The sequence below is a fragment of the Balaenoptera ricei genome, chromosome 10 (genome assembly GCF_028023285.1).
Source record: "Balaenoptera ricei isolate mBalRic1 chromosome 10, mBalRic1.hap2, whole genome shotgun sequence".
NCBI lineage: Eukaryota > Metazoa > Chordata > Mammalia > Artiodactyla > Balaenopteridae > Balaenoptera > Balaenoptera ricei.
This window is the reverse complement of record NC_082648.1, coordinates 4404129-4425705: the sequence shown is the minus strand read 5'-3', so window position 1 is coordinate 4425705 and position 21577 is coordinate 4404129. Positions and strand designations below refer to the sequence as shown.

The window sequence follows — 21577 nt, the reverse complement described above, 5'->3', positions numbered from 1 at the left end:
TTCTTGTTCAAGCAACTATTTTGTGGTTTAAGTGAGTCAGTGAAACAAGTAGGTTTATAAAACACTACTTTCTTAGAGGAACCCGCGTGTTGTTATAGAAGAGTTTTGTGAAAATACTTTCTCCATCTTTTCCTTTTCTGAGCGTGCCCACGTGTTTGTTCTACACGTTTACATCCTGATACGCAAGTACTGTCTATTCTAAGACATTCCATTGTTTTTCTCACTGTGCTTATTATATCAGCATCTTTATATTTCTGTGGTTCATGATAAGCCAAAAGCAATTTCATTTTTTGTACATGTTTTATATACATTAAAAAAATTTAGCCGTCTTCTTAGTATTACAAGGTATTACCATTGAAACATGGAAAGGGAGATGGACTATAAACTGTTCTTTCTTTACTTAGTAGGGATTCTGTCTGTTGATATCCCATGTGAACAAAATTAGAGTCTTCATTTATCGTTTTTTGTTTTCTGCGCTGTGAGCAGACATTTATTCAAAGCCTATCAATTACATGGGTCTGTATGAGAATCAGACTGTTACATTACATGTGGATTCTGGCAACACAGAGCCTTCTCTCTATGGCTCTCTCTCCCTCTGTCTATTTATAAAATATACGCATTTACAAGGTATGATGTTGTCAATCAATTACTCAAAGTAGTCAGTGGGTAAAAATATTAGGTTACTTTTTTTCAGAACTTTTTTGAAACCATAAGTCTCCCTTGGTATTTTCAGTTTACTCATTTTAAGTTCTGACTGTTTTCAAGTGATTTTCTGATGTTGAAGGCCATTTCAATATAGTTTTATATTTAATTTGAATAAATATACAGCCTCTTAAAGATAGCTACTTTGAATGCTAATATTCATCCCGCAGTTTTCAGTTCTCATAGAATTCTTATAAAATTCAGATGTATCTTATATTAAAAATATATGTACATATATAAAATAATTTGTGTTCAACCATAATAATGAATGATCAAATGTGATATATCTTATTTTACCAACATTTATCCTTCAAAATAATATCATGCCTTCTAAAAAGAAAGAAAAGCGATTGAATATCTGAAAAAAAATATTCCATTTGAAACAGAATCTCACCTGTCTGTTTGAAAGAAATTGTATATAGTGTTAGGTAAGAAGTAACAGATTTCAGGAATGGGCTGAATATCAAGTGATTCCTGGTGCTGCTAACCATTAGCTTGTCGTCCCGAACAAGTTATGTCAACAGCAGTGACTCAGATTCTAAAAATAAAGATGGCCACCCCACAACTGTCTAATGAAGTTATTTTATGTGCAGCTAACTTAGTGCCCTGAACCTCCCAGATGAAAAATAGGGGATTGGCAAGTCTAAAGTGGTCAAGACCACAGGCTTTGGAATCTGAGTATGTGGGATCAAGAGCTGGTTCCTCCACTTATCTGTGCCTTCTTCGTTAAGTGAATTAACCTATCTCATCCTCTGTTCTCGTGTATAACGTGAAGAGAACGCTAGTCCCTCATAGGGTTGTGGTTAGAGGGGTTTTGTAAGAATTAAATGAGACCATCCATGTAAAGCATGTATCTGACTACCTGGCACCTAGAGATCCTTAGTAAATTTTTGCTGTTGTTGTGGTTGTTTGGGGAATAGTAGTAGTAATGTGTTTTCATATGTTATTGTGTTCTTTCCCGTTGCATTACCTTATGAATAGATTCTGGAAACCGAGATGGAGGAAGTGATGATAAGACTAAGAATGCAGATAGAAACTATTTAAATATTTTACCTGGTAAGTATTATTTTACTTTAAACTGCAATTTTCTTATAATCACATACATTGAAATCATAGATTTGAAACATAAGTTCTTATGGTGTACATTATAACATTTTTGTTGGTCAGTGTATCACTTTAGAACATTGTATCTATCATCTATAAACACACTGTCACAGTGTTCTGCAATTAAATCTTTATTCTTATAGTAGCACTGACTCTTCCTGGATCCATACAAGAAAAATTCCTCAAGCAGTTGCATAAGTCTAACCATTATTTGCTATTTCAAATGTCCTCTTTTATACATTGTTTCTTAGTTTCTTAAATGAACCAAGAAATAATTTTTACTATGAAATAAACAATAGTAAATGGAGATGTAAACAATTGAACATGTGGAAAGAACATGGGTCATCTGATTTAGAATCTTTCTTATTGCCATTTCCCCATAAATTTTCCTGCTTTCCATTTCTTTCATCTGCTTTATTATTCTTGGATATATTGTTTATCAACTGGAAATTCACTCTCATGATCCTCTTCCAGGTTGAATACACTCTGATGATCCTTAGTAGTGTTTGTATGACAGGGCATAACAGGGAAGGCCTATTTGTATAGACGTTATAAGTGTAAAGTCTTTTCAACCAGTTGGTAAATGTTGCAGGTTCATAAACAACCAAGTTTGTTTCCTCACATTTCCTTCCCCAGATTTTCTACACATAGGTCACATTCCGTTCAATCCTGGTGCTCATCTTGTCTCCTGGCCAGTTCGCTTGTGGTCATCAGCTTCCGAATATGCTCCCACCTCAGAGAGCCCACCTTAGCGGATAATGTTAGTGGCAGGATTGCATCACCACTTGCTGTTTCCTCCACTTTGTGGAACAGGAAACTGTCCTCCGCTCCATCTAAAAATACCTTCATTGAGACAGGATTTATTGTATTTCTCTTTGTAGATCCATAATTTAAATCATCTATATTTTGTGGCTTTCTTAAAGTGTGCCAATCTTATCTGTTCCGGAGGTACCAACGTCTGATTTTTTTTAAACTTAACTCTTTACTGCTGTATTTATTTTCCTTCTTGCTCCTTTTTGGAAAAAGCCTATAGGTTAGTATCTCATTATTACCAGCAAATCAGGAGACTATGTCAGAAGTCCTCATTAGAAAAGAAGTAGTGACGATCCACTTAGCTATGCTGATAGCATCTGAATTTCCACTGGGTAAAGGATGCTGCACGGCCAGGAAGTGTACAGGAGGTGAGACAGATCCAAATCACTAATGCTTTTAGAGTTTGAAGTTGCAGAGAAAAAGTTTGATTTATGTATCTTTTAACCAGTGGGTTTGCTTTATCATTATCTAAGTTTTTGTAGTTTATATCATCTAATTCTCAAAACGATTTTCTAAGGAGAGCAGTCAGGCATTAATTTCCCCATTTAATTCACGAAGTACAGAGGATCTGTAAGTTGAATTGATTTGCCCAAGATCATTCCGCCAATAAATGCTAGAGACCAGATCTTTTTAACACCCAGTCTGGTCCTTCTTCTACCATATTATGTTATTTTGATTACTACTGCCAGCTCCGAGACCCCCATCTTACTAACGGGTAAAATGAGGCCCAGGACCGGTCATCTGAGGTCAAACGAAGCAGTGCCAGTTTGGGGATTAGGAGCACCTGACTTGTCCACTAAGTCCTCAGCCTCAGTCCTGGACCCTAGCCCATGTTTAATGCTATGAGTACCATCATGTGAACCATCAGTAGGAGTTCAAGAGGTGAGACGCTTCACTGGATATACTGGGTCTCTGATAAGCAGTCTGCGTCTTTTTTATTGCCTGCCAGGGAAATTGCTATACTACTCCTCGCCGGACAATTTTTTTTTTTACTTTTCCTTTGTCTGGTTTGTTTAGATCTGTCACTGGCCTGTCTCGCTCTTTTTTTTTTTTTAATTAATTTATTTATTTTTGGCTGCATTGGGTCTTCGTTGCTGCGCGCAGGCTTTCTCTAGTTCTGGCGAGCTGGGGCTATCCTTTGTTGCAGTGTGCGGGCGTCTCATTGCTGTGGCTTCTCTTGTTGCAGAGCACGGGCTCTAGGCACGTGGGCTTCAGTAGTTGTGGCACGAGGGCTCAGTAGTTGTGGCTCACGGGCTCTAGAGCGCAGGCTTAGTAGTTGTGGCACACGGGCTTAGTTGCTCTGCGGCATGTGGGATCTTCCCGGACCAGGGCTCGAACCCGTGTCCCCTGCATTGGCAGGCGGATTCTTAACCACTGCGCCACCAGGGAAGTCCCTGGCCTTTCTCTTTTACTGCTTATCTAGTTCTTTTATTGTATAAGTTAAAGAAAAAAAAAAAAAAGACCTTTGCCTGGGGCCTTTCGGTGGCATCCATGGGCACAGCTTATGTACACTAGTAACTGGAAATGGTTAAACATTGTGCCAAAGTATATTCAATACTTCAAAAATACTATAGGTTTATAAGTAAATAAGTAAAATCCTAAGATAAGGACTTTGAAGCCAGGATGAGCAGAATTTGTGAGGACGTGGGTTAGTGATAGAAGAATAGTTCTTAGAAGAGCAGAGTTTTCCTAGAAGGACGTAACAGATTTTCCAGTGAGGCAGGTGTGTTTATAAAAACATAGTTTTATATATATTTTATATATATTTTATTTATTTATATTGACAGAAACTGCAGAATATAAAAGCCAATGGCTAACGTGGCTACCTAGAAAATAGAGTGATTGTAGAAAGCCTGGATGTTAAGGTTTGATAAACACTGCGCCGGCATTCAGTCCAAAACGTTTGTTTCCCATTCAGTGAACAGATGTTTACCGAATACCTTCTATGTACCAGGCCCTGTTGTTCCATGTGCCAGAGATAGAACATTAAACAAGAGAGAAAAAAATCCCTACAGTCACAGCGTGTAAACAGTGGTCCCTTTAAAATAACCTCATAAACAAATAACAGAAGAATTTCAGTGCTTAGAAGAACATAGAACAATGTGAAAGAGAGTAAGTGAGGGGTGAGGGAGTCCTGTATCAGTCAGATGGGTCAGTCAAGGAAGACCTCTGGGAGGAGGTGACCTTCACTCTGAGGTGTGATTGGCGAAAAGCAGTCAGTCGACAAGAATCTTGGGGGAAAGCCTCTCTCGGGGGGCAGCCCTGGATCGGGAACAAGCCCTGTGTGTCTGAAGATCTTAAGGAGAGTCTCTGTGGCTGAGACAGGAGCAGAGGATGAGACAAGAGGATGGAGTTTGGATTTTTTCCTGAGTGTCGTGTGAGCCACGTTAAATGGGAGAGTGATGTAATCTGATTTATACTTAAATCATTTTAACTGCAAATGTGGATGTGGTGTGTAGGTGGGCAAGAATAGGAGCAGAGGTTAATTAAGAGGCTATTACAGAAACCTAAGTGAAATGATGGTAGCATGAAATAGGGTGATGGCAATAAAAACGGAATGCTCAGATTTGAGATATTTGAGGTATATGTTGCAGATACACTGAAAATAGTTGGTGGTGAATTGGATTGGGGAAGAGGCAGTGAGAGAAAGAAAGTAATTAAGGGCAACTCCTGGGTTTCTGTTCTGTGCAGCTAACGGGAGGGGGACTGGACCCATAAACCGAGACGGAGAGAAGCAGGTTCAGGGTGCAGGGAAGACAGGTCATCAAGTAGCCTGTTCTTACATGTTAAGTTTGAGTTAAGTACAACGTTTTGAGCATTTACATCAAAATAGCGATGATGAGTACTCATTTGACCTACTTATGAGTAAATAAGCTTGGTGGTCTTTTCATACCAATTTAGGAACCTAAGGTAAATTTGGCCTCTTTTTTCATCACCCTTCTTTCCAAGAATGAAGGAGCACTAATTATATTTGCTTCCTGAGTCCAACACAGGTTCCTGATAACACCTCTGCTGGTTCAGCACATTGGCTGCCCACTACAGTTGTTTATGAAGCCCACTGATGAGTGTGACTTTTGAAAGTCATGTGATGCATTTGAAAGTCATGATTGTATCTGCTGTTCACAGGAGAATTTTACATTACTCGGCATTCTAATCTCTCAGAAATACATGTTGCTTTCCATCTTTGTGTGGACGACAACGTGAAATCGGGAAACATCACTGCTCGGGACCCTGCCATTATGGGTCTCCGAAACATACTCAAGGTTTGCTGCACCCATGACATCACAACAATAAGTATTCCTCTCCTGCTGGTGCATGATATGTCAGAGGTAAGCAGGTAGAAAAATACCAACGTTTTCTGAAAATGTTAAAATATTGTATAATAATAATAATCCACTTTACATTTTAATTTTACACTTTTTCTGTTTAACTAATCTCCTAGCTGCATCTCCTGTATGTCATCAATAGAATTGAGTGACATATAACATAAAACAGTGAATAATCCTTAACCATATATGTTCAAAAGAATTCTAGCATTATCCTATAGTAGGTAAACTAGAAAGTCAGACTTATTTTTAGCTTTGGATAAGGCAGGTGCCCCTAATCCTCCCCCTTCTCGTCTATTTTTGTCTTACGTAGCTTTAGATTTACCTCCACATTTGTATTTGGCTTCGGCTAACATTAAAATTAGTTTGCATTCTCTGAGTAGGCATTAATAGGCAATAGAAAGAGAAGCTAGATGACAGGAAGAAGCCAGCCTCATTTTAACATTTTCTCAAGGATGCTCTTAGGATAATACAAGTACTGGCTTCTACGACTAAAATGTGGCGTAATCATTCATTCATTTTACGATGTACTGAACTTTATTTTACGTTTTTAATTTAAAAAATCTCTTTCCATGACTGTGTGCTTTCTCTCCTGCTTTCTTCCCTTACCTACATAAAAACCAGTTAGAAGGGATAAGTTGTAGAAATAATGCAGAGACTAAAAATTCAACTTCAGATAGTCTGGAGGAGCAAAGCAGCCTCAAAACAAACGGGTGCAGGCAAGTCCTTCTGGGAGAGCCAGTGGCCAACGTGGTGAAGGACCCATGTCAGCAACATGGTGCCTGCTTGTTTTTAAAAAGCAAAATGGCTAACTGGCAAGTACAGCTTGTGAAAGGAAGGAAGTTTGATCATCGATTATTAAAAGTTATTTACCAAAATAATAGATGTGTATAAATACTGTATCGTAAAGCGCAGGATGAAAGATTTGATATTGTACTTTTTAGAGTGACTCAGTCCCCACTTAGACTCATCACATTATAGGACACCTCATTTTAAATGCAATACTCTATATAAACACACACAAAAAAATCAATTCCATATAAGACAAGATGATTTTAAATGATTTCCCACTTACAATTCATTTGTATTTTTACCAGACACGCTATCGTGTTTTTTTTTTTTAAAGATTTATTGATTGATTGATTGATTGATTGATTGATTGCTATGTTGGGTCTTCGTTTCTGTGCTAGGGCTTTCTCTAGTTGCAGCAAGCGGGGGCCACTCTTCATCGCGGTGCGCGGGCCTCTCACTATCGTGGCCTCTCTTGTTGCGGAGCACAGGCTCCAGACGCGCAGGCTCAGTAGTTGTGGCTCACGGGCCTAGTTGCTCCGCGGCTTGTGGGATCTTCTCAGACCAGGGCTCGAACCCATGTCCCCTGCATTGGCAGGCGGATTCTCAACCACTGCGCCACCAGGGAAGCCCCACACTATCGTTTTGATTAAAAGAATTCTGGCTCCATCAGATGCAAGCTGCATCAACCTTTTTAATTTCTCAGCCTCAGTCATACCTAATACGGCATTAGGAGAGATTGACCAACATGTTTTGTTTTGTTTTTCCCACTGTAGCTTTATAAAGTTCTAGTCCCATCAGGAATTTTTAGCCATTGTTAACGTCACTAACTAGTCCATCTATAAAAGAGTCTTTGGGGAGTGACAAAGAAAGTTTGTGATGAATTCCAGCCACACGGAAACATCCAAACATTCCTGCAGCTGGACTCCTGGTTAACCAGTTTATAAAAATGGTTATATGTAGGTGGGAAACAACCTCAAAAACAGTGTTTCCAAAAGTCACTAAGTTCGGATTTACTTCCAGACATCTGATACTATAGCGTGCCCTCTCCCACAGTGTCACAAAGGTTACATGTTTTAAATTGGGACAGCCAGCTGCAGAACATTAAGTCTGTTTCCAGAGTGTCCATTTTAATTCACGAAAGTATATTGAGCCACGATCCTCCCATCAGTCGTATTTAAACATCCATTCAGGTCAAGAGGTTTATTCTACAAACTCAGACAACACTGCACAGGATATAGAGGCAGTATTTGTCTTAGCTTTCGTGCAAGGATCCCAGAGCATTTCGGCTCTTGTTTTCTTCCTGTAGCAAACAGACTTGCCAGACTCTCAGTTACCATATTGCAGTGTGTGCAAGGTAATGATGACAGTGTCGGAAACAGTCCATGTCCCAGGGTTGATAAAAACAGCTGTAGAAATGAATTGCAGTTTAAAAAAACAGGAAAGGAAAAAGTAATCTATCGGCAAGAAGGAAGACATCCTGCTCTTACCGGTTTTATCTCTGTAGATCTTTGTGATCTGAAGACACTGTCATCCTGGAGTTCAGTCTAACCTGATAGACGGGGAATGAACCTGCAGGTCATGAATCCTGAGCTCCTGACCTTTCCTTTTTTTTTGTGCTGTTAACTTGTTGAATCATTTGGGACTGAAGGGTTTTAGTTGTTATAATTGTTGTGGTTGATGCAGATGTTGTTCTTAACCTTTTATTAGCATATAACACACATAAAGAAAAGCACACATAAATATACAGCTCACATCTTCGCCAGCTGAACACCAACACCCAGATGATGATACAGGACGTCACCAGCCAGCACCCCAGTGTCGCCCCTTCCCATCGCTTAACCCACATTCCCTCCCTCCACAAGGGTAACCACTGTTTTCACTTTGAAAAGCACAGATTAGTTAGGTGTGTTTTTGTAATTTATGTGGGTGGAATCCTATCGTACATACTCCTGTATCTGGCTTCTTTCACTCCATATTGTGTGTGTGAAATTTATCCATAGTACTGTTTGTGGTTGTAGATTGCTCATTCTCATTGTTACGCAGCGTTCCATTGCATGACTGCACCACAGTTATTTAGTCATTCTACTGTTTGTGGACATTCGGGTGGTTTCCAGGTTTTGATTATTGCGACGAATGTTGCTGTGAACATTCTAGAACATATGTTTTGGCATTTCTGTTGGATACATACTTAGGCATGGAATTGGTAGACGGTAGGCCAGACACCTGTTTAGCTTTGGTAGATCCAGTCAAATAGTTTCCCAAAGCGATTGTTGAATGTAAAAAATGAGAAAGCCAGACTGCCGTTTCTCACCTTCCGATGATGCTTATGAAACCGATTAATATGAGTGTTTCAGGAACCTCCGAGGCACAAGCTCGAGATAAAGGATAGTCTTGCAGTTTCCCTCAGGGGTACATAAACCCAGGAAATAATTCTTACATCTACCGTCTAAGACACACAGTGAAGGCCTAAAAGTATATACCAGTTAATCACCTCTGCAGTTCAGCCTTAGTCTAATTGGAAGATTCAGGTTGGGTAGTCAAAGTGCGGCCACTAACTTTAGGTACAAGATATTGTCTGCGATCATAATTAGAACTGGCATCCTCATTTCAATTTCACAGGTTTAGAATTTACTCTGTGTGCGCCATGCCCACTTATCATCTAAAGTATAGCCGCCAGGCCCAGTTTCCTGCCTCATTTCCAAAGTCTGAAGTATTTCACATGATCCGTTCAGCTCCTTCAATGGATTTCTTTCACATGTGCTCTCACAGATGTGACGCTAAGATTTAGTCACTTGGCTGTTAGTTAGAACTCATGGTCAAAAGCGTTCTGTGCTTACCTGACCCACTGTGTCGTAGACGCTGCCTACTGTATAATATATACTAAGGGTTACTTCCAGAAGAGAGCTCCTTACAGGACTACAGGCCACATCCCACGATGACACCCAGTAAATCATGTCTTCTTGTGACCTTGTTGACTTCTAAAGCTTGCGGTTTAGAGTCCTCAGAGCCATTCTTTTTAGGTGCTGGTTTTGATCAGAGAACAAATGACAGGGGTGCTTGGGATGGAGCCTCTGTGTGGGCAAATGGGGGTTTTAAAAACCACCCGGGTATTTGTGCAGGTGCCTGCAGCTTTCTAGTTTCCTTTCTGATCCACCTGCTGCTAAGTAGCGCTAAGCGAAAGTAAACAGAATGTGAGTGTTCGTGTCATCTGAAAATTCAATTGTCTGTCACTTCGAAGATCTCCTGGGATCCTGCCTGGAGCTGGTATTTTGGGGTGTTTTCTGTATAGCACTGATGAAACCTTGTGTTAACTCACATCATTCTGAAGAGTTCGTATTAATTTGGCTCATAGATATTTGCTCTAGACCACGCTATTAACCACACATACCAAAAGCAAGAAAGCATGCTATTGAGGGATAAAAGGGGATGATCTTTGGAGAAGTGGGGCAGTGAAGGGACTTGATTTTTTCCATCTACTTTTGGTCAAACCACTAGAACTATCCCTGTTCTAACTTGTGCTTCAGTCTTTCATCATTTCCATCATGATCCTGACTTTAATACAGTGGGATCATATGTATTCTGTTTGCTGGTGCTGAAGGCTGGCCCTTCGGAAGCTCTGTGCTCACACTGCACAATGGTTGTCCTCATGTAAGTAGTGCTTAGCCTTGGCCTTAGCCTGAGATGTTTCAAAGGCTAATCGTAGATGACAATAAATTACAGATAAGACAAGCTACTGTCAGATAATGCTTTTTTATACGTAAGAACAAGTGCTTTATTATAATAGTATGAATAGTAATAATTCCTTGATTCTGATTATTTCCGTGGTATTTCAAAAAAATGTTATGTTTTAGAGTAACATTTTAAGGTGATGCAAATACTCAGTTATACTTTAGCATTTATTCCCACATACGATCCTTCAATAAAATGTTTAATGCAAGTGGAGAGTAATTAAATAAAACACCACGAATGAAAACCAGCAGAAACAATGAAACCTAAAAACAGATACACAAAGACTTTTGAGGCACTGGAATTGTGAGACACGGACCATAAAATAGTTGATTACTGTGTTTAAAGAACTTGAACACAAGCTTAAAATGTCTTCAAGTAAAAAGATGCTGTGAAAAATGACCTAGCAACTACGAAACTGAGTTTTTAGTTACTGAAAGAAATTTAAAAGACCTAAATAAATAGATATACTATGTTCATTGGTTGGAAGACTCAGTACTGTTATCAGTTCTCCTCAAACTGATCTACAGATTTAAATCCCAATCAAAATCCTTATAAGGTGATTTTGGAGATAAAGCTAATTCTAAAATTTATATGAAATACACAGGACCTAAAACAGTCAAAACAATTTTGAAAAAGAACAAAGTTGGGGAACTTACAGCAATTGATTTCAAGGCTTACAAGCTTAGCAAGCTACAATAACCAGTACAGTGTGACACTGGCAAAAGAATAGACTGTGGATCAAAGGAACAGAATAAAGAATCCAGAAATAAATCTGTGCATAAATGGTCATTTGATTTACAGCAGAGATGCCAAGGCAGTTCAGTGGGAGAAAGTGTAGTGTCTCCAACCAGTGGTGTTGGAAAAATTGGGTATTTATACAGGAAAAAACAAACAAAAAAAAAACCCTTGAGCTTTACCTCACAATCATACATAAAAATTAACTTAAAATGGATCATAGACTTAAGCCAAAAAAGCTAATAGTATAAAACCTCTAGAGGAGAACACAAAAGAAAATCCTGGTATCAGATTAAGCAGAGATTTGTTAAGACACCAAAAAACATAAACCATAAAAGAAAAGCTTAATAAATTGTACTTCATTAAAATTTAAAACCTTTTCTCATCAAAAGATACTGTTAAGAAAATGAAAAAATGCAGGTCTCAGACTGTCACATGACCTTGAGAGGTTCACTCTACCTTTCTCAGTGTCCTTTTTAGTTTATAAAAATTGTTTTTTGTGAGATACAAATTATGTATATTGTAAAGTTCCATGTAAATGTAAGACATTATTATTGTAGTTTTCAGAGCTATCAGCATTTCCTCTTAGCTGCAGGTAGGTTATTTCTTAGTCACCTTGCTCCCTCTGTACATTTTTTTAAACTAGGCAGAAATAAGCCAAAAGACAAAAACTCGTCACTCCATGCATGTGTGTACTCCCGTAAGGCACCGTGGCTCTCTTGTAACAGCGTTGGCAGTTACAAGGAAATATTCTTCCTGAACTTTGAAGCTAAGAAGTATTATAAACTTAATTTAAACATCAGGAAATTCTAGTCATTTTTATAAGCTTCCAGAGTCTTGGAAAAGAGGATTCTTTACTTTTTAGCCCTTTTGGCAACTAGACCCCTTTTATTTATCAATCTTTTTTTTTTTTAATCTTTTAAAGATTTTTAATTTAATTTAATTTATTTTATTATTTATTTTATTTTTGGCTGTGTTGGGTCTTCGTTTCTGTGCAAGGGCTTTCTCTAGTTGTGGCAAGTGGGGGCCACTCTTCATTGCGGTGTGCGGGCCTCTCACTGTCGCGGCCTCTCTTGTTGCAGAGCACAAGCTCCAGACGCGCAGGCTCAGTAGTTGTGGCTCACGGGCCCAGTTGCTCCGCGGCATGTGGGATCTTCCCAGACCAGGGCTCGAACCCGTGTCCCCTGCATTGGCAGGCAGACTCTCAACCACTGTGCCACCAGGGAAGCCCTATTTATTAATCTTAAAAGTATCTTGAACACAAAAAAGTAGTTTCCTGGGAATTCCCTGCAGTTCAGTGGTTAGGACTCTGCGCTTTCACTGCTGAGGGCCCGGGTTCGATCCCTGGTCGGGGAAGTAAGATCCCGCATGCCACGAGGCACAGCCAAAAAGAAAAAGAAAAAAAAGTATCCTCTCAAAGCCTAATTCTAGCTACAGAGGAAGTCACTTTCTTTTTAAATTTCCACGGATAATAAGTAATTCACTCGCTCAGCCTGTGTGCTTGAGCATCTGTACGCGCAGTATTGCAGGAGGCGTCATCATAACGGTAATAACGGTAAATAAACAGTGGTTCCTGCTCTTAGAGAGCACACACCTTAATAAAGACATAGATCCCATCTGCCTACCTATTCCTCTACCACCGCCCCCCACCCCCCCCCCCAAAAAAAAAGACAGAGTAAAATGTGATCATGGAGATTAAACAAAAACAAAGTACTTTGGGAGTTCAGAGACACCATTTGTAGCTGAGGAACTAGGAAGTACTTCATGAAGGAGAGGACGGTTAGGGAGGGTAGAGCAGGTTTCAACAGATGGGAAGAATGGGGAGGGCATTCTAGGCAGAAGAAATGGCTTGAGGAAAATGGGAGGAGTGGGTGACAGGCATTGCAGATCATGTTCAGGCAAAGGCGGACAGGCAGGCTGGAGTGAAACCTCACTTTTTTTTTTTTTTTAAATTAATTAATTAATTTATTTATTTATGGCTGTGTTGGGCCTTCGTTTCTGTGCAAGGGCTTTCTCCAGTTGTGGCAAGCGGGGGCCACTCTTCATCGCAGTGCGCGGGCCTCTCACTATCGTGGCCTCTCTTGTTGTGGAGCACAGGCTCCAGACACGCAGGCTCAGTAGTTGTGGCTCACGGGCCCAGTTGCTCCGCGGCATGTGGGATCCTCCCAGACCAGGACTCGAACCCGTGTCCCCTGCATTGGCAGGCAGATTCTCAACCACCGCGCCACCAGGGAAGCCCCGAAACCTCACTTTTTTAATTTAAAAGTCATAGAAGCTGAGATAGTTTGGGTCCTAAGGTAATTAGCCTTAAATGCTAAAGAAAGTCTTAGATGTTATTCATGCAGCAGTAGGAAGCAATTGCAGCTTACTAAACAGGAGTGTAACGTGATCAGAAAGGTATTTCAGATAAATCAGCCAAATCAGTTCGAAGGGGAAATTCTGGGGTCCAGGAAACTACACGGGAAGCAATAGCAATAACTAGACCTGAGATCGCAGAGACCGTCAGAGATGGGTGAAGGCCTGGGATAGCTCAGTGACACTCAGCCCCGGAGAGGGGCCGGCACGTTTCATGAAAAATGTGAATAATGCCGGAGAGGCCAATTAGAACAAGACTGAGAGAAGGTTAGGTAATTATAACCCAAAATATAAAGTAAATATCCATGAGTCCATACTGATATAAACAAATGCTCGAATAAATAAATGAATAGGGGAGAAGAAACAAACCTCTCATGCAGAAGAATTCCAAGTAACTTATGTAGATACTCCATCCTCAAGGAGGGGAGCGCAAAATCTCCACCTCTTAAGTGTGGGCTGCTCACAGTTAGTGATTTCTTCCCATAGAGGACAGAGTGGAAGGTCAGGGCTGGAGACCTTAAAAACACCACCCCAGCCAGGTGTTCCAGGCTCACATCACTAGTCATAAATCACATTGATTATCTACCCTTGATATGGTGTGATGAAAATGATACTTCACCTCTGTAGTCTTCCCGCCCAAATCCATAGCTCCTGTCTAATCATGATGCAAACATCAAATTCTAATAGGGGGCATCCTACAAAATACCTGACCAGCCCTCCTCAAAACTCAGACTCATCAAAAACAAGGGAAGTCTGAGAAACTCAGGGCAAGAGAAGCCTGGGGCGACATAATGACTCAATAGAGTGAAGTGTTCTGGATGTGGTCCTCGAACAGAAAACGTCATTAGGTAAAAGCCGGGGAAATCTGCATGCACTATGGATTTGAGTTAATAATAAGGTATCAATAGTAGTTCAGGTTTTTTTCTGGTTTTTAAGTAATTTGTTTATAGTACTGCATTTACAAAGAGAATAGTGCACCCAGTAGAAAGAATAAAAATGTATTTGGGGTTTTATTTTTAACTGACTGCAGATAGAAATCCTTTAGTGACATCATGGCAATTTGACAGTTATGATTAAGTTCAATAAAGGTACATGGGGTACTTGGAAGATCAGATTCTAGCTGCTTCTTTCTAACGGCCTCTGATTCATCTGGCTCCTTAAATGATACGGGATAAAGCCCTTATTTGGTGGGGAAACATTTCCAAAATGAACTTTTAGGTTCTCTCTTAATAATTTTCTTCTGTCAATTGTTAAAAATAGGACTTTCTGTTTCTCTGTCTGTGTGTGTGTTGGTTATTTCACCTCAGTGTCATCACCTGAATTCCTATAAGTTCACAATTGTGATTTTACAATGTAGAAAAAAATTCAGTTGTTGTAGTCTGCTATTGCTTTAGATGTACATATCGCTGAAAACCCAAAGTAGATTAGAATTGCTAAAGAATTTTCCTGCCATTGTTTGATGTAGTCTGGTTTCTTTATTCCTTTTTTAAATATTTTATTGAGGCATAGTTGATTTACAGTGTTGTGTTTAATTTCTGTTATATAGCAAAGTGACTATTACACATATATTTACATTTTTTTCATATTCTTTTCCATTATGGCTTATCACAGGATATTGAATATGGTTCCCTGTGCTAAACAGTAGGACCTTGTTGTTTATGCATCCTACATATAATAGTTTGCATCTGCTAATCCCAAACTCCCAATCCTTCCTTCCCTCGACCCCCTCCCCCTTGGCAACCACGAGTCTGTTCTCTATGTCTGTTAGTCTGTTTTTGTTTTGTAGGTAAGTTCATTTGTGTTGTATGTTCTCTTTATTCTTGATAGGTATGTAGACAGCCTCACTTCTAGTGCTCTACTAATATAAGATGTTAACAGGGGAAACTGAGTGTGGGAGTGTATGGCAATTCTCTGTACCATTTTCATAATTTTTCTGTCAACCTAAAACTGTTTCAAAAAATAAAGCCTATTTTTTAAAAGCCATCAGGGTGATACTGTTTTGGATCTATTAAATTAGTAAATATGTTAAATAATGTTTTAAATAATATTTAAGTGTCCAAATGATTGTGAACAATATGATGAAATTGGATGATGCATACATTGCTAATGGCTAATGTAAATTGATATTACCTTTTAGGGAAAAACTTGAACTTTATTTCACTAATCTATAGGAGTAAGTATCCCAAGAAGTTATTCAAAAAACAAGACATCTATAGATGTAGATACACACATGCGTCATATACATAAATATGTCCACTGCAATGTTATTAACAAAAAGGGGAAATTGAGTTATAAGGGGCCATTTAAATAAATTATGATACATTAACTCAATAAAACAGCAGTTTTTAAATTGTGTTCTGAAGATACCCCCAGGATGCTAGCCCCTTCTGGGGGTCAGCAAGACTAAAAATATTTTCATGAAAATACTAAGACACTCTGTGCCTTTTGCATTCTCATTCTTGCATGAATGTCATTGAGTTCTTCCCGAGGCTGTATGATCACACAGCAGATTGATGCAGAGGCAGATGTGAGAGTCCAGATGTCTTCTGTGAGGCCAGGCATTAATGAGATTTGTAGATATGTAAGGCATTGCCCTTCTTCTCACTCAAATTTTTTTGTTTTGGAAAATATAGTAACTTTACATTTAAAAAAATACGTTACATTAACATACGGTGGGTTTATCGTTTTTAAATGAAATTAATATTTTTATATTTTTCTCAGTTTTAATTTCTAATGCAATAAATATCAGGAGACATAATCCACATAAACAAAAGCTCAGTGCAGTCCTCAGTGATTTTTAAGAGTGTAAAAAAGATCCTAATACCCAAAGAGAGGAAGGATCACCATAATGAATTAATAAACATATTTTATTGTTACAGTTACAAACACTTGCAGCATGGGAAAGTAATTCGATAATAGCGAAAAGAAATAGAATTTAAAATGGCACAATCGCTGATCATGAGCACAGAAAAGTATAAATGTGTGGGTTGGTTGGTTCACAGCACGCATGTGCTCACTTGGTCAAGGGTTAGGAAGGAGCGTCCAAAAAAGAGCTCATTTGGTTTGTTAGGTGGCTGGGATAGGGTGCTTGTTTGTTTCTGGTACTTTGTAATATCATGTTATACACAGAAAACATTTTTTTTTAATTTAAATTTATTTATTTGTTTTTGGCTGCACTGGGTCTTCATTGCTGCGCACGGGCTTTCTCTAGTTGCGGCGAGCAGGGGCTGCTCTTCGTTGCGGTGCGAGGGCTTCTCACTGCGGTGGCTTCTCTTGTAGTGGAGCACGGCCTCTAGGCACGCAGGCTTCAGTAGTTGTGACTCGCGGGCTCAGTAGTTGTGGCTCATGAGCTCAAGAGCACAGGCTCAGTAGTTGCGGCGCACGGGCTTAGTTGCTCTGTGGCATGTTGGATCTTCCCGGGCCAGGGATCGAACCCGTGTCCCCTGCATTGGCAGACAGATTCTTAACCACTGCGCCACCAGGGAAGCCCCAAGGAAAACATTTTAATGCATTGCTTATTCAAATATTGTACAATTTAATAGAATTATTCATGCTAACATATTGAGAGAAGTAGGTGGAGTTCCTGTGTCACATATATGTCTTTAGAGTTAATTACGTAGAAAGTTTTAAGGGAATGTTCATTTTTAAAATTATATTGACTAGGCTAATTCAGTTAGTTTGCATTCCACAAGTATAGTCTAACAGCTGGAACAGGTTACATGCCTAAAAACCAGAGGAAATCTAGCTGAAATTAGCTAATGGTTGCCTGTAAGTGGATGGTCAACATTATAGATAAATTAAGATCTGACCATATATATATTTTTTTTCTTTTTTACAAAGTTCAGTTAAAAACATGATTTGTTTTGTTTCTGTTTTTAGGAAATGACTATACCGTGGTGCTTAAGGAGAGCAGAACTTGTCTTTAAGTGTGTCAAAGGTAAACATAACCTTATATTTAACAACAACGACCTATATTTCTTCGTTGAAAATATTGAAAGTAGAGCAAGCCAGGAGAAAGAATTGTAGCAGTTACCCCTGTCATCTGGTGCCTCAGTTAAATGGTTTAACAAGCAAATATTTCATAGCGGCTTTTTTATCTACCTTTTTCCAATCACAAAATAAAATCTCCAGCCCTCCTTTTTTTTTTGGGCCGTGTCACACGGCCTGCAGGATCTCAGTTCCCTGACCAGGGATTGAACCTGGGTCACAGGAGTGAAAGCCTGGAATCCTAACCACTAGGCCACCAGGGAACTCCCTCCAGACCTCTTGAAATGTGAGGATATTTGGACATTGATAGAGCTTACTCTCTGTTACCTTTTATTTTCTTAAAAAGAAAAGAAAATAGAACCACGTGTTTAATTAATCTTTAATAACCTGTTTTGGCTTCATTGTGTGGAGGCAAAATAGGACTTAAGAAATGATCATTACAAGTGTTTTGACGGAACTATGTGAAACCTCTCTGGCCTGGAGAAATAAGGATTGCAGAAGTTTATCTGGCCTTAAGGCTTACCCTTTCCTATAGGCAAGTAGCTACCTAAAAAGTCAAGACGTGCAGCCCCACGATGAAAATTCAGTTTATTTTCAGTAAAGGACTGGTAGGTTTGAAGACCAGAACTCATAATTCAGCAAAGTCTGTTGTTCTATTTTAGGTTTCATGATGGAAATGGCTTCATGGGATGGAGGAATTTCTAGGACAGTGCAGTTTCTGGTACCACAGGTGTGTTATCTGGATAGCTCTCACCCCAGTTCAGTCTCTGTTGTGAGTCCACACTGCCGTAAACTCAAAATAGCATAAGAAAATGCTAGCAGCTTTCTGTGTTTTAAGGGGAGAAGTGTTTGGATGCCATCAAGGCACTTAGTTTACTGTCAAAGACGTTAGTATCTGCCACTCAAGGGATCTCTGATTAAACCCCAAAGCTGAACTTAACTCATCTTTCCTCCCCCACCCCACATTTATGTTATATAGATTCATGAAGAAGGACGTGAGCAGAGAATGATTCCGTATTCTATGTAGAATTTAGCAAAACGGGTGTACTTTTATCACTGAATGCACTACTATTATCTAGGGTTTTTCTGGTAATCAGACTTATTATTTGACAGAAACAGTGTAGGTTCTCAGAGGCTGGATCCAGAGAAACACCCCTGCCCACAGCTGTGCAGTTAAATCAGCTCTGAAAGATAGTGTTCACATATTACACTCCATGTCTAGAACTACTGCCATTACTTCCATGTTTTAAAATACTTAAACATTTTTTTTATATCAGTGATGATTTAACAAGTGCAAACTTTTTTTTTTTCTTACCTCTTAACAGAGCATTTCTGAAGAAATGTTTTACCAACTTAGTAACATGCTTCCCCAGATCTTCCGAGTATCATCAACACTCACCCTGACATCCAAGCACTAAACCCCCTAGATTGATATCTGGCAGAAGAGGATGCGTAAACTATCCAGGAACTTGAGATGTGCTGGGATTCTGTCAAGCAAAAGATGCCCAGAAAGAGGACTTGCCACCCAAGCCACGAATCAAATCATGATAAACATCTGTTAAACGTTCCAAAATCCACATGCCGTACAGACTAGTGCTCAGCCCCTTACTTATACAGTTATTTTTTCACACACACACACACACACACACACTGTATTTTATTTTTACAAGAGATAAATAAACTGACACCAAGCATTGTGAATGGATGACCACAACAAAAGCAACAATGATTGCAATTACCAAACACGAAACACCCTCATACTATGTCATAATATTGACATTCAGTCCAGTAATCCTCCACTGTAACAGCTCCTTTACTTTGCAGTGAAAATTGTATATTTTTTGCCTCTGAGTCCTTGTGGGATTTTTTTTTTTTATTCAAACAGAAAGTCACAAAAATTATAATCATCCTCATCAGTTCACTCAGTCCCATGTAATTAATTTTTTTTTTCATCTTGATCTTTTGTTAGCACTTTTATGAGTTCATCGGTTTTCCATTAGAGTTCTGAAAATGCTTATTCATTCAGTTCAGCAGTATAGTCAGTTACCAGAAACCTGTACTTGTCAGAGTCTTTTCCATGAATTCCCTGAAGATGAAACCCTTTTATAGGAACATTTTTGCGAAAGCATCAGAGTACACCCAGAACTGTCTGTAAATGACAAAAGACTTAAAAATGACCACGGTTAAAGATTTGATGAAAGTTCATTATAATGCAATTGACAAGGAAATTTAGTTATTTCTGAGATATACATTTTAAAGTAATAACTAGAATTATGACTTATAACATACCAGAACATATAAGATTTTTAGAAATTTCATGTAATGTCTGAAACATTTATATTAACATATTTCCATACAAATAACCCAAAGAGAGTTTAGTATTAGTTGTTTTTTTTGTTTGTTTGTTTTTTTACACTGCAGGTTCTTATTAGTCATCAATTTTATACACATCAGTGTATACATGTCAATCCCAATCGCCCAATTCAGCACACCACCATCCCCACCCCACCACAGTTTTCCCCCCTTGGTGTCCATACGTTTGTTGTCCACATCTGTGTCTCAACTTCTGCCCTGCAAACCGGTTTATCTGTACCATTTTTCTAGGTTCCACATACATGCGTTAATATACGTTATTTGTTTTTATCTTTCTGACTTCACTGTGTATGACAGTCTCTAGATCCATCCATGGCTCAACACATGACTCAATTTCGTTCTTTTTTATGGCTGCGTAATATTCCATTGTATATATGTATCACAACTTCTTTATCCGTTTGTCTGTCGATGGGCATTTAGGTTGCTTCTATGACCTGGCTATTGTAAATAGTGCTGCAGTGAACATTGGAGTGCATGTGTCTTTTTGAATTATGGTTTTCTCTGGGTATATGCCCAGTAATGGGATTGCTGGATCATAGGGTAATTCTATTTTTAGTTTTTTAAGGAACCTCCATACTGTTCTCCATAGTGGCTGTATCAATTTACATTCCCACCAACAGTGCAAGAGGGTTCCCATTTCTCCACACCCTCTCCAACATTTGTTGTTTGTAGATTTTCTGATGATGCCCATTCTAACTAGTGTGAGATGATACCTCATTGTAGTTTTGATTTGCATTTCTCTAATAATTAGTGATGTTGAACAGCTTTTCATGTGCTTCTTGGCTATCTGTATGTCTTCTTTGGAGAAATATCTATTTAGGTCTGCCCATTTCTGGATTGGGTTGTTTGTTTTTTTAATGTTGAGCTGCATGAGCTGTTTATATATTTTGGAGATTAATCGTTTGTCCGTTGATTCGTTTGCAAATATTTTCTCCCATTCTGAGGGTTGTCTTTTCGTCTTGTTTGTAGTTTCCTTTGCTGTGCAAAAGCTTTGAAGTTTCATTAGGTCCCATTTGTTTATTTTTGTTTTTATTTCCATTACTCTAGGAGGTGGATCAAAAAAGATCTTGCTGTGATTTATGTCAAAGAGTATTCTTCCTATGGTTTCCTCTAAGAGTTTTATACTGTCCGGTCTTACATTTAGGTCTTGAATCCATTTTGAGTTTGTTTTTGTGTATGGTGTTAGGGAGTGTTCTCATTTCGTTCTTTTACATGTAGCTGTCCAGCTTTCCCAGCACCACTTATTGAAGATACTGTCTTTTCTCCATTGTATATCTTTGCCTCCTTTGTCAGATTAGTTGACCATATGTGCGTGGGTTTATCTCTGGGCTTTCTATCTTGTTCCACTGATCTATGTTTCTGTTTTTGTGCCAGTACCATATTGTCTTGATCACTGTAGCTTTGTAGTATAGTCTGAAGTCAGGGAGTCTGATTCCTCCAGCTCCGTTTTTTTCCCTCAAGACTGCTTTGGCTATTCGGGGTCTTTTGTGTCTCCATACAAACTTTAAGATGATTTGTTCTAGTTCTGTAAAAAATGCCATTGGTAATTTGATGGGGATTGCATTGAATCTGTAGATTGCTTTGGGTAGTATAGTCATTTTCACAATATTGATTCTTCCAATCCAAGAACACGGTATATCTCTCCATCTGTTGGTATCATC

General features: G+C 38.9%; 1 protein-coding gene across 2 annotated transcripts in view; it reads left to right on the top strand.

The window, feature by feature from the left end:
- Positions 1-19464, top strand: part of C10H12orf4 (chromosome 10 C12orf4 homolog) — a 38442-nt gene extending 18978 nt beyond the window's left edge. For both annotated transcript variants that reach the window (XM_059935140.1, XM_059935139.1), the window contains exons 10-14: positions 1684-1758; positions 5746-5948; positions 17436-17493; positions 18206-18273; positions 18869-19464. In XM_059935140.1, the coding sequence (XP_059791123.1) occupies positions 1684-1758; positions 5746-5948; positions 17436-17493; positions 18206-18273; positions 18869-18961 (497 nt within the window). In that variant the 3' untranslated portion in view covers positions 18962-19464. The remainder of the gene's footprint in view (positions 1-1683; positions 1759-5745; positions 5949-17435; positions 17494-18205; positions 18274-18868) is intronic.
- Positions 19465-21577: the final 2113 nt, after the last annotated feature.